The sequence below is a fragment of the Struthio camelus genome, chromosome 1, assembly GCF_040807025.1.
Source record: "Struthio camelus isolate bStrCam1 chromosome 1, bStrCam1.hap1, whole genome shotgun sequence".
Taxonomy (NCBI): domain Eukaryota; kingdom Metazoa; phylum Chordata; class Aves; order Struthioniformes; family Struthionidae; genus Struthio; species Struthio camelus.
Window position 1 is genome coordinate 37,983,937 of NC_090942.1, and position 12,224 is coordinate 37,996,160.

Here is a 12,224-nt window from a genome sequence, read left to right on the forward strand (position 1 = left end):
TTGTGCTTAAGACAGGTGGGGAGGAACAGAACAACTACACTGTAAGCTCTTCAACTCGTCACTTCTGATGGGGAGAGCTTCCCTCGCGCACAATGACGGAGCAAAACTGCATGCAAACTGAAAACCAAGTGAATCCATGTTCTGCAAGTTTTACCAGTTCGTTTTTCTTTTCCTCCAGAGAACTCAGTGTCTTAAGTACTTCTGAAAATTTACTTAATCTCTTCTGCTTTTAAGAGACAAGACAGGAAGGTTTGGCTGCAATTTACTCTGGAGATAGGGGGATAAGGGAAGTGGGTTGTTAACACTCTATGGGGCTTACTGTGCTGTGATGGATCGACAAACTCTTTGTAAATGCACAGTTTATTGTACGCTTTGTTGAAAGGATGTCGTGAGGCAGATGGGAGAAAGACGGCTTGTTGCCTTGCAGTCTCTGCTCTGGCCAGTTGGGATGCTCTGGAAGAAAGCAGATTGCTGTAAGGAGGAACCGGGGAACAAACACTCCTGGGAAACGTCCCTGTAGTGTCGGATGGGGCTGGGAGTAAGACACAGCAAGCAACAACTCATCCTCCCACCGCAGGGCTGGAAAGTCCCCCGAGGAGCAGGGGCCTTCTCTCAGCCAGGAGCAGAGCCATAAGTCTTTCTGCTGCCACCAGAGATAGAAAGAGGATTTCCTAGGGACCCAGAAGAGGCTATATGGAATTTGTGCAACGCAGAAAGCCAGAGGAAGCTTCCAGACCAGAAAACAGGAATAGGAGGAAAGACTTCACCTCACCAGGAGAAAGATTTGCTCCTGTTTAAGGTGCCTCACTACGCATATTTGAGTTCGCCATTTGCAGATTACCTCATTTCAGTTTAGCTTCTGTCTGATAAAACCAGACTGGGGGCCTTTAGGTGCCCTTGCCTGCGTGGCCCCTGAACTGGCGGCAAGGCCGAGCCCGAGCTCAGCTGCTCAGCAGCACAGCTGGGCAGGGAGAGGCCTGCAGCGCGCCGGCTCCAGCGGGACACCTCTCAGACCAACCTCCTTCCTCTCAGGCTCACTTGGCCCCAGCAGGGCCATTTCTGAAGAGCTTTACCCCAGACTTGGTTTTCTCCTTTGTCACAACAGACGGTTACTTTTTTGTTTTGTTTTTTTTCCTTTATCCTGCCCCAAAGACACTGGCTCAGCTCCTGTGGCATGTGTGCACTTGGGGAAAACAGAGCCATCCATCACTGTCGGGAGATGTGCCGTGCACAGCGGGTCAGCTCTCGTCTCCCGCTGTTCCTGCAGCTAAGGCTGCAAATCTTGGAAAGATGCATAACATGCACATTGCAAACAGCCATTCATCATTGCAGAGCTGTGCCTCGGACACCCAGCTACGACCCAGCTAACTGCCCCGGCTGCACGCAGCCCGGCCCACGCCAGGCCACCTTGCCCTGAGAGCAAAAAGCAAACAGCAAGGCAAGTGGCTGTGCAGTACGGTTTCTGCCGCAAAAAATGACATCCTCTCTCTCCTCGCTACAAAGGCCTAATGCTGCTGAGGTGGCCCATAATCATTAAATTATGAAAATGTAAGTTGCTGGGAGGAAATTAATACCAGGCACGGCTGGGGAAAAGGCTGCTTTCTTGTGAAGTAATTATGAAATTAAAATTTGATCTCTCCCTGGCGATTGTACAAAGGATATGGCTGAGGTCTCAAACACAACAATACAGCCAGGATTTCAACAGAAGCAGCACAGAAGGTTTCACCAGACAAAAAAAGCTCAATTAAAAACAGCGGGGGAAAAAAAGATGACTTTTTGTAAATTACATGAATTTGGCTAAAAGGCGCAATCAAGCAGGTTATGGCACAGGCTTTGCAGACTTCCAATTACTTTTTACAAGTTGGAACCAAGCTGTTAGGAAATGCAGCTTATCTGAATAAGACTAATAATGCTAAGCTAATTAGACCCACAGGCATTAGCCAGCAGATAAATTCAGGCCGAAAAGAGGGACACTGTCACTTTAAACGCTGCCTTGGGATCCCTGGAAAAGCTAATGAGGAGTGTCAGTTGGGGCTGTTTTATTAGGTGGTTCTCCAGAGGATATAGCCTGAGGTTTCTGTAACAGGGCTTCTGTGCTTGATTCAATAAATCAATTTATATTAAACGGGGGGGGGGGGGGGGTGCGCGGTGCGGGCGCCTGCTTCATAAAGCCTTCTGTGGCATTTCTCAATCTGCGTACGCGCACCGCTGTCAGGCCACCTGAACGCGCCGTCAAAGGACATCGAGCAGCGCCATACAGAACGAGACAGCAGCCACATTGACAATATTTGTTCAAATCAACTCGCGCGTTACCAAGCACAACACGTGCGCTGGCTCTTGACGTGGTACTCTAGATCCCCAATAAGTGATTAATGAGACCCTTTTTTTTTTTCCTTTTTTTTTTTTTTTTTGGCGAGCTGGAGTCTGAACCGCAGACTGCGAGGCGGGCTGCACAATGAAAGCGAAAGGCACCCATCCCAAACAAAACAAAACGACTTGAAAAGTGAAGTTGCTTTTTTTTAATCAGATGCTTAGAGGCCGAAACACATTCCCCGCTGGAAAGAAAAGAGCCAGCGCAGGATGTGCTGGCAGCGTGCCAGGAGCTGGACAACATTGACTCTAGAATAAAACGGTTTTTGCTTAGCGCTAGCCCCAGGGCACCAGCCTCTCTGATTTGGAATAAATCACCCACGCAGGCGATTCGCCCAAACGGGCCGACTACTGGCTGGCTGATCGTGTACTACAACACCACCTCACCAGACACAGGGCTGGTAACAGCTCTGCCGCTGCGACTGCGGCATGCTCAGAGGGAACGCACAATTCTCCTGCTTGCTGCCTCCTGGGATGTTTAACCCTTTGCAAGAAGCTGGGACAAGACCTGGATGGACCGTTTTGGATAGGATATAACTCGACTCTGCGCCGCAGCCTCTGAGGGCAACGCAAGTCAGGTCTAAAAGTGGACTTTTGGTCTAGGGCTCTTGTGTCACTTCAGACCCTAAAATCTTCTACTTTAGCGTGGACAGGAGGAAGGTTTCTGCTTACGTTCCACCGAGGAACACAACTTGGGAAAACCACAAAAACTAACGCCAAGTGGTAGCGCCTTCTGGCTGCCTTTGGTTAACGATAGGGCTGCACGGATCCTCTGGCCCGGCAGGGGGCTGACAGGGCAACGCTGGAAGAGGCAGCTCTGTGCGCCTGCCTGCGTGCCAGTAAGGAGCACAACAAGCCACAAAACCACAGAGCAGGTTTCAGGAAGCGCTCTAAGGTACAGTCAGAGCAAAGCACTCGGAAATAAACGTTCAGTAAGAAAAACAAAAACTGGTCACCCTGGATTTGTCCATGTCTGAAGCAAACCTCACCAATCTTGTCTTAAATAAACGGAGGAGACGGAGAATATTAATTCTGTGCGCTCCTTAAAACGAGCGCGGATATTTGAAGACAAATGCTAGTATACTTTATCATCAGGCCTGCTTCTTTTTTATATACTTCTACCTCAGATTACCTGCACCCCTCTTAACATTGGCAACATTTTGCTTGCGCGGCCACTGCCTCTCCCCTGACGCTTCTGTTGCCAGGACTTGCAAAAGTCACCAGAACAACCCTCTTTATCACAAAAATTTAACCTCTGCAAGCCACGGGCCTAAAAACCCTCGCCCAGGGATCCAGCTGTGAAAGCCTGTTAGCAACACAGACGTCTGCCAGCAAATCACAGCTGGAGACAGCTCGGAGGCTTGTTCAGCGGGAGACGCAGCTCCTGAGACGCCCTGTCAGGCGCGGTCTGCACCCTGCAATGGTCACTGCACCTCCGCGCGCACGGGGCGAGGGTGCAGGGGCAGCGGGTGGCCAGCTCCCACCCAAACGCCGCAGCGCGTTTCGGACCCCGACTCCGGCCACATGGAAGGGAGAAGGGGCTGCGGGGTGAGGATGCTCACGGGCTGCTCTCATAGCAGTCACAGGCAAGCTTGGGCTGGCGATGCGGTCCGTGTTGCCGGATCAGTGGCTGTCCTTAATGCTGTGGGGAAACTTGGCGGCGTCACTCCCACTGTGGGCTACTGAGACAAAGCCAATGTGGAAAACGTCACAGGAAAAAAATAAAAAAGAATATCAAAAAAAGGGTGGGTGGGGGGGAGGCCAAATGCATTATGACAGACCCAGAGACAATAACCTTTTGTAAGCCAAACAAGCTGGGCAAGCCAATCCATTGTTGAGCAGCTGAAAGGCTCCAGAGCGCGGGCGCGGGAGGAGGGAATCATACAGCCTCTAACAGAAACCACAGAAAGTGCCCTGAATTTTAAAATGAAACAGTTCTTTTTCCAGAGGAAGCATCAGAGCTGTGTTTTACACCATCTTACTAAAGGATCAGTAATCATGTTGCAAGAGTGCCTGCTTTTTGCTAAAATCACCTGCACATCTATACTCATACACGCAAACGTTAACACCCAGAGAAGTCATCGACCAAAAAAGATCCTGACAATTGATCTTCTGCGTTGTAAGCGATAAAAGTTTGGCAGCATTTTAGTGTGGCAAGCTCTGGCTGGTCAAGGCTTCGTCTGCCTTTTCTAGCAAAGGAACATATACGCTAATTTATTCTCCATGACAGATATTGTCCTTAGAAACAAACACAGTACAGAAATGTCCTGAGCCACTGTGTCCTGATGCATCAATTCTAGGAATGAGAAAGGGAAGAAAATAGAAACGAGAACCTTGAGATGGAAAACTATCACTGTGTAATACCAGCCATCTCAAACTACCACCTCTACAGGCTAATCAAGCTGGAAAGCTAACATCTTGCCCACATCCTTAACCATTAAAATTGATCCAGACTTTTGGATAAATAGAAGCAGATTGTTTCTACTCCACTTAGGAGACCACTGCACACAATTCCATGGAAAAGAAGTCTTCCTTAGGCAAACGCCCCGCAAAAAGGCACAGATCCTTTTTTTAGAAAGGCTCCGATTTACCTAAATGCTATGGGAACAGAGCAACCCCCTCATCACTTTGTTGTCCTGAAGCAAACAAATCAAAAGGTAACTGATGCATTAACTGTGAGATATGAAATTAGCTAAAAAATTCTAGATTCTTTTATTCAGGACATTTTCCGCTTCCAGCCAAAACTCAAAAGGAACAGCAGGGAGAGGCAGCAGCATCACAGTCTCCACATGCTTTTGCTTGGCACAGGCCATCTCTTTCTGGGTCAACACTGAAGTGTATTTAGGCTTGAATATCCAAGTCACAGTTTAAGCATTTGTTCCTGGATAGCTGTTTGCAGCTAGGCGTATTTGTGCTAAACTGGGGGTAATCTGTGTACCAACCATACTGGAAGCTATACCTGGAACAACACGTGTCCTCAACTTCAGGAATTTCACAAAAAAAGTCAATAGGAAAATCAACTCTCTTCTGCCCCTCACCATATGCTAGAAACACTTCACACACTAGTATTGAAAAACAATACATTGACTCAAATCTGAAATCCGTTTATAGACTTACCCAGTCCCTTCCATCTTACTCATTACTATACTTTTAAAAATGGTGCTCCTTCTTATTTTTTCTAATGCCAAATATTAGCTATGCAATAACCATTTTCAATAAGGTGAAAGTGCTATGCACAGATTCACAAATGAGGCACAAACTGATATACCGAATTATCTCCCCTTTTAAATCATTCCAACCCTGTATGCATCCTACTATCCTGTTGGTGATTTAGCCTGCAACTGCACAGTAAGCAGTATTATCACTGAATTCTTTGACATGGCTCTCAAGTTCATGGGGAACCGCTAACATGCATAAACATTTGTTTTTCCCACTTCAGGCTTTATTTGGTACTGACCAACACTGAATTTGATCACTGTGATGCCCACTCAGGTAAATTACTGCATTCCTTGCAGTTCCTCACAGTCTTCCTTGTTTATTAGTAGAAGGGTTGTGTCACTTACAAATGCTGCTTCTTTACCCATTCTGACCTCATTTCCCTTCCTGACGGCTAACTAACAGGGGAAAAGCAAAACAACTCCCCACGAACCTGGAGAAATCCTGTTTGCCTCCTGATCACAATGAAAAATTCTACTCTTTCCCTTTTCTTAGGGAGTTCTTGGCCCGTTATACCTCTGTAGCTCTCCCCAAAATTATTTTTTTCCAGTAGCATCTCTCATCTTGAAAAAGAGCTTCTGGAAGTCTACTTTAAGCCACTCTTTACGGATGCCTTCAGAGAGATCATGAAATCAATTTGAAAATTCTCCCTTTGCAGCAGCCGGGCACACTGTCCCATGATCTTCCAAATATTTTGTTATCTAAGTGCTCAGTTCGGCTAATACACTCTTTTTGTTCCTACCCTTTGGAACATGCCTATAGCCTTTTTAAAATGTGAAGCCACTAATTTCAGGGAAGAATTGCGTATTTCTATCAGCAGCTGTTCAAGATGATGGGCAATGATGGTTACTCCCAGGTTAACATGTTCTGTACTGTTTAAACATTCCAGGTTACATTGATAAACTTAAGTAACTGTTCTGCCATGAAAACATCATATTTATAGGTGGTAAAGTATGGGACAATTACAAGCACGTGCAGCTGTGGGTATACATGAGTATCCAAGCGTCCAAGCCAACAAGAGCTCAAGCTTTTTCATCCCTTCAGCCTTTTCCCTTCCTGCATGAACATTTGCTAAGAATGCCAGAACACTAACGGCACCGCACGTAACTGAAGACCATCTGCATATATAGGACATTTGCATTTACAGGTCATATACAGAGCATGCAACTGCAAGAAGTGGGGCTTTTGTAAGTGAGGGGAGGCACTTGAGAAGGAACCTCTTGAATGGCACAAGACAATGAAGACATTTAGCCAGAGACAAAAACTCGCCACTCTTCCTGTCTTCAGTTCATTAAGTCAATGCTTTTCATTCAAGCCTTTTCACTTTAGGCTTTTATTCAGACAGGCCTGCAGTCTAAAACAATTCCTCAAGACTATCCAAATCAGGGGCCATCTGTACTGGAATTTGGAAGGCAGCTCTTCCCTTTGCAAGAATTTTTCGTCTTGCAAAGGAAAAACAGCCCACCGATCCAGATTCTATAAAAAGCTACTTCCAAGACAGGAAAGCTGTTCAGCCTTCAGAAAGATCCCCTGGCATGTCTACCCTTTTAAGTGTTTTGCCCCACTCTGAGTGCTCACAGGCTAAAAGAAGCTGAGATCCCGGCTGTGGAGGGAGGGCTCCAACTTATTTACAATGTTAGCTTCTAAAAGAAAAATACATTTGAAAGGAGATGCTTCTCTTTACGGTACATACACAGACACACCACCGCCTTTGAGGCGGACAGATTTACGCTAATCAAAAATGCATCCAAAGCAGGCATGGGTGTGGGAAAGGCTGACACCAGGCTGCAAAGGGGCATGTTCTTACCAGCCAGTCATGTTGAAGTCGCGGTAGAGCATCCTCTTTCCAACCTCCTTGCGCTGCACCCTCCGTGGAAACTCTAAATGTGTGAACTCATTTCCCAGCAAGTGGGGCTGCATGTAAGCCTGTGGGCAAAAACCAAGCCACAGATACCACACAAATATCATAAAGCAAGACATCATCTATTTTTAATGAGGTAATATTACCATCTCTTCCCGCTCTCTCCCCAAACACACTTTTTTTTTTTTTAAAAAAAAAAAAAACCAAGGAAGATGACAAGCTCTGTTTCAGCAAACAAGGTTTGAGTACACCAGTCCTGATGGACTATGTGATGTCCAGCAGCAGCTGTAGCACAAGCAGCCCTCTCCTCCTCAAAATCTCTCAGTTGTTCTCCCTGGTTCTCAACATTTGGGATCACTGAAGTACACTTCCTCCACCCACCCTGAAAGAGTATGTGGAGCTAGAGAAAGCAGAGCCTTCTCCTCCTGTGGGTCAGAGAGAAGGGAACGGTCAAAGGCCAAAGCCACAGAGCACCTCTCTGGCTGGACAGGTGCTGGAGCTGTAAAGAAGCTCAAGCTTTCTGATACTCAGCTGCCCTGACAACACCTACCATCTGATATTAGTACTAGCCTTTATTTAATCCTCACCATCTCAAGAAAAGTGAAAGACAGCTCTGTTCCCTTTTACCTGCTAAGCATGCTGCACTCCATCATATGAGAAATTGCAAATAAACATGCGTCACACAACGCTTTCTTGTTTTCTAAAAGCAACTTCTTTCACGGAGAACATAATTTAAGAAAAGTAGCAGCAGTTTTTGGTCACAACCGTAACTAACTTCTTTGACAGTGTTAACAGTTGATCACCGAGGCTACTGTCCTTGCTGTGAGGCCTCTATGGCAGTGGCCCACGATCGTACCTGCTAATCCAAGCACTTCAGAACTGATCGTTCTTCAGAAGACAAGACAACTTAATTTGCTTGTCCAATGCACAATCTTTTATTTGGGATTGATGCACAGATCATCCGACACGAGAGGTTAATCCGTAACCACGTTGTATTTCTTCTTACTGAAATAACCCTCACCCCTTTCTCCCTAATATTTGCATAAACAAGCTTTTTCCTCCTCCTTCCCCTAAAATGCACTGCGAGTGAGTTTTTCTGAAGATGGAGTCACTAGCTGAAAAAAGGTTGGGTTTCTTAACCTTTTTGCAGATAACACTTTTTTCTTATCCAGACAGTTAAGGCAATAAAGTCTGTCTTAGCTTCAGCAGCAGCTGCCGTCAGGGCAGATCAAATGAGCTGGCTTTAGTTTCTGGGTTTGTCATAAATCTAGCGCTCATCAAAGGTGAGCAGCAGGAAGTACTGGAAGCCCTTATTGATCTGCCTGGCAGCGATCACACAGATAGTTCCCAATAAAATATTTCCTGCGTTTAAGGGCTGAGCCTTCTCCCACTAAATTTAATAGGAGTTGGATGAGGCTCAGCACATCACGGGTCGACCCTTCTATCGAGTTGTCGCTGCTGCCTTTGCCAGACACCCTTTCAGACACCCCCTCCAAGCTCCGCCAAGACACAGCGCTGGGAGGCTGCTCTGCGCAGCAAATGAGGCTGGAGGCTGCTTTCAAGAGGCAGCTTTCAAGGACACAAGCATGATCTTGACATCACGATCCCTTCTTGGAACAGGAGCTCCAGCAAATTCTCTCTTAACTGTGCATGGAGAGAATTACATTTTTTCCTGCAATCTACAGCCCACCAAGTCCCCCCACACACATCCAACTGTTCCTCTCCGGGACCATCTAATTGGATCACTGTTCCTCATTACAGAAATGACTGTGAAGTGCTACTGATTTTTCAAAGGTCTAGCAGTACTTGTCCAGATGAGGCTTTTCGTCCTTTCAGAACTTTGGATTCTTTTCAAAAGTATATGCAACATTGCACTAATTTTTGTTCCAGTTGCAATGAAGACATAACATCCCCAGTGATTCGATGCATTCCTACACACTGACAGGACAGAGCTGGACTTCTCTTTTGTATTATTTGTTCTTTGCAGTTGATGGCACTGTAAACAATGACGTCAACAGTCTGCTTAGAAAGCGTAATGCAGATCACCGTTTGATTAAATCATTACAAACCACTGCTAGTTAAAGACTAGTATTGTCTATCTACAAAACAGGAAGCCTTATTTAAAGCAAAAGGCTCATACCTGACATCAAAATGGAGTTATTCAACCATCAGATTATCAGATTACTTATTACGCTGGATCACAGGTCCAGAAGAAATGAAGTTAGAGACTTTTACATCCAACATCTTTCCCCTCGAAAACAAGAATTTCCTTTATTGAAAAGGGAAAGCAATCGGGACAGACTGCATTTCATAAAGATTTACTCAGATGGAAAGTCTGAGGTCACAAGTGAAATAAGATTAATAAAGCTGGCAGAGTTACCAGTGGACTGCTAATGTTCAAATAAGATTTCTCTTCCGCAGCCAAGCCTCAATGCTTGATTTACAATCTAGGGATCTTAACTTGATTCTAATATTTTTGGCGTCAGTAGAACAGAGGGAAAAGAGCAATTTGGAAGCTTCTGGTGGCTGTGAGCTGAATTCTTATGCGAGTAATTTTTAAGTTATTCTTGATGTTTCACTGGTAATTCTACAGAGAGCAGAATGTTCTGATATAAACCTCAGCTCCGACTTTTCAGTCTGGTTTGTTGAGAATTGTTCTCTATTTACTACAAGGCAGGGCTCTTCTCCCTCCCTACCCCAATCAAACTCTGCTGTGCTAGAGAATCAGAAAATAAACAAAAAAGCAACACTAAAAAAAAAAAAAGAAGACATACAAGTAGACACAAAGAAATCCCTTTAACTGATCAAATAAGAAACAAGAACACTAAGTGAACTAATGACCAGAATTTCAACAGAAATGAGGCACCATATTTTCTGTATTTTTTCATTTGTTTAGGCTCAGTTTGAAAGAATCTTCAATAAGAAGCATCATTCAGAGAAAGCAGTATCACTTACCTCCTTATTAATAAAAACAGTGTTTACCAAACACTTTCTATATCCTTATACAGCATGGTCAGACAACATTGTTGTTCTGCACTGTGAAACTAGAATATCTTCCATCATTTTTCTTTCCGAAGCTATTAGAGTTTTTTGGAATAAGTTGGGCAGTCATATGTTTCTGGTAATCATTTTATGGTAAATTTTATGGCTGGATGTATTTTATTCAACATTAGTTGTATTTAACAGTCTGCTCAACGAAATATAAGTCACGTTTCTTTCAAGAAACCGTTTACTTCCTGCTGTTTTTTTTTTTTTTCCTTTAAATATGGATCAGCAAAGCAAATATGGAACTAACCTAAACCTAGACTTACACATTAGCGTCCCAGCTAACTAGGTGTCAGGGAATGCTGTGTGTATCTTATCGTACCTTGCAAGCGTCATTCCCTCATCCCTTTGTCAAGTCCTGGAATACCTTTTTCAGCTGCTCCTGCAGGCACTGCTCTGGGACGTCAGCAGCACTGGAGTTTTCACTGCATTACATTGCTATTTTCATCTACACCAACTGGATCTTCTATCATCATCATCTCACCATCTTGTACCATTTCCTCCAATTGTACTTTCTACCACATGGTACTACAGCTCAAAATAGCATGTGTAGCACAATATATCCAGGAAAACATCTATAAATTAAACCATCCATTATAATATGGCTACATTCACAGTTAAGCAAAACAGATTAAAAAGTCAAGGAGGTGGTTGTAGAAGGGAGTGAGAGCAGAATCCATCTCTGGATTAGTCTCTCCTCTGTTATGAAAGGACAGGACCCTTTCCATAAAACCATGCATATCTTTTACCATAGCATCACATACTGTATCAGATTACCAAAACCATTCTACACTGGGTGATGCAGTGATCCATAAACTGTAAGAGAACTAGGAAGCAGCTGATTTGTAACTGGAACACTGAGATTTAGGAGATCTAGGTTCATCTTCTGTTCTGGCTTGGATTTCCCAGGCATCCTTCAGGAGTAAATAAATTAGTAAGTAAGGAGTAAGTAGATAATTATCACTTAATCTTCCCTTGAATAATGAAGTGAGAATACACCCTCTGTAAACTCATGTCTGCCCAGGCTGGTGAGCCACTGTTTGCTTGGTGCCAAATGCAAAGAGTATCAGGGCTCATTACCACTGATGGCTACCCAGTACCTACTGGTATTGAACTCTGCCCTTACAGCAGCAGCACACAGTCCTTCTGGGACACTGCCTGGCTACAGGCATGGATACAATGTACAACAGCATCCTGTTGACCTCAAATGACATCCCTGAAGAGCAACTTTGATAACTAATAGCAACAGACCCATCTGCAATACTCTCATTCATCATCCGTTTTAAATGCTTTTTCGAGGAAATAAGTAGCAAAATTTATGCCATTTACTGTTACTGTTTAGACTATCAGGAATGAAATTAATAGCCTCCTTAGAAGATAAAAGGAAAATTGCCTCTAGCAATCGTTGCCCACACAACTGCAGAACGCACCAGAGCAGTTCCCACTCAATACTGGATTTTGTTTTCTCTCTCAAGACATACTGATACAGAAAGCCAGAGCTTTCCTAGAGTAAACACTATGTAAGCTTCACCTGCTCATTAAACAAATAAACAAACAAACAAAAATACCACACCACACCCCACCGTTCTGTTAAGACAGAAAATTCAAAAGTAAAGGAGGTTTGTGAATGCCTGACAATGGAAGGGAAGCATTCCATGCACTGAACCTTTTTGGAAGCTGAAGGATCAAGGTGTAACACTTTCACACCTTATATCTTTAACAAGTGCTATTT

The 12,224-nt window shown here is 44.5% G+C and overlaps 1 protein-coding gene across 3 annotated transcripts in view; it reads right to left on the minus strand.

Moving 5' to 3' along the window:
- PPM1H (protein phosphatase, Mg2+/Mn2+ dependent 1H) overlaps positions 1-12,224 on the minus strand; it is a 144,320-nt gene that overhangs the window by 27,009 nt on the left and 105,087 nt on the right. For 2 of the 3 annotated variants that reach the window (XM_068934395.1, XM_068934409.1), the window contains exon 6: positions 7,394-7,512. The exons of the other annotated variant lie outside the window; for it this stretch is intronic. In XM_068934395.1, the coding sequence (XP_068790496.1) occupies positions 7,394-7,512 (119 nt within the window). The remainder of the gene's footprint in view (positions 1-7,393; positions 7,513-12,224) is intronic. 3 annotated transcript variants of the gene reach the window in all.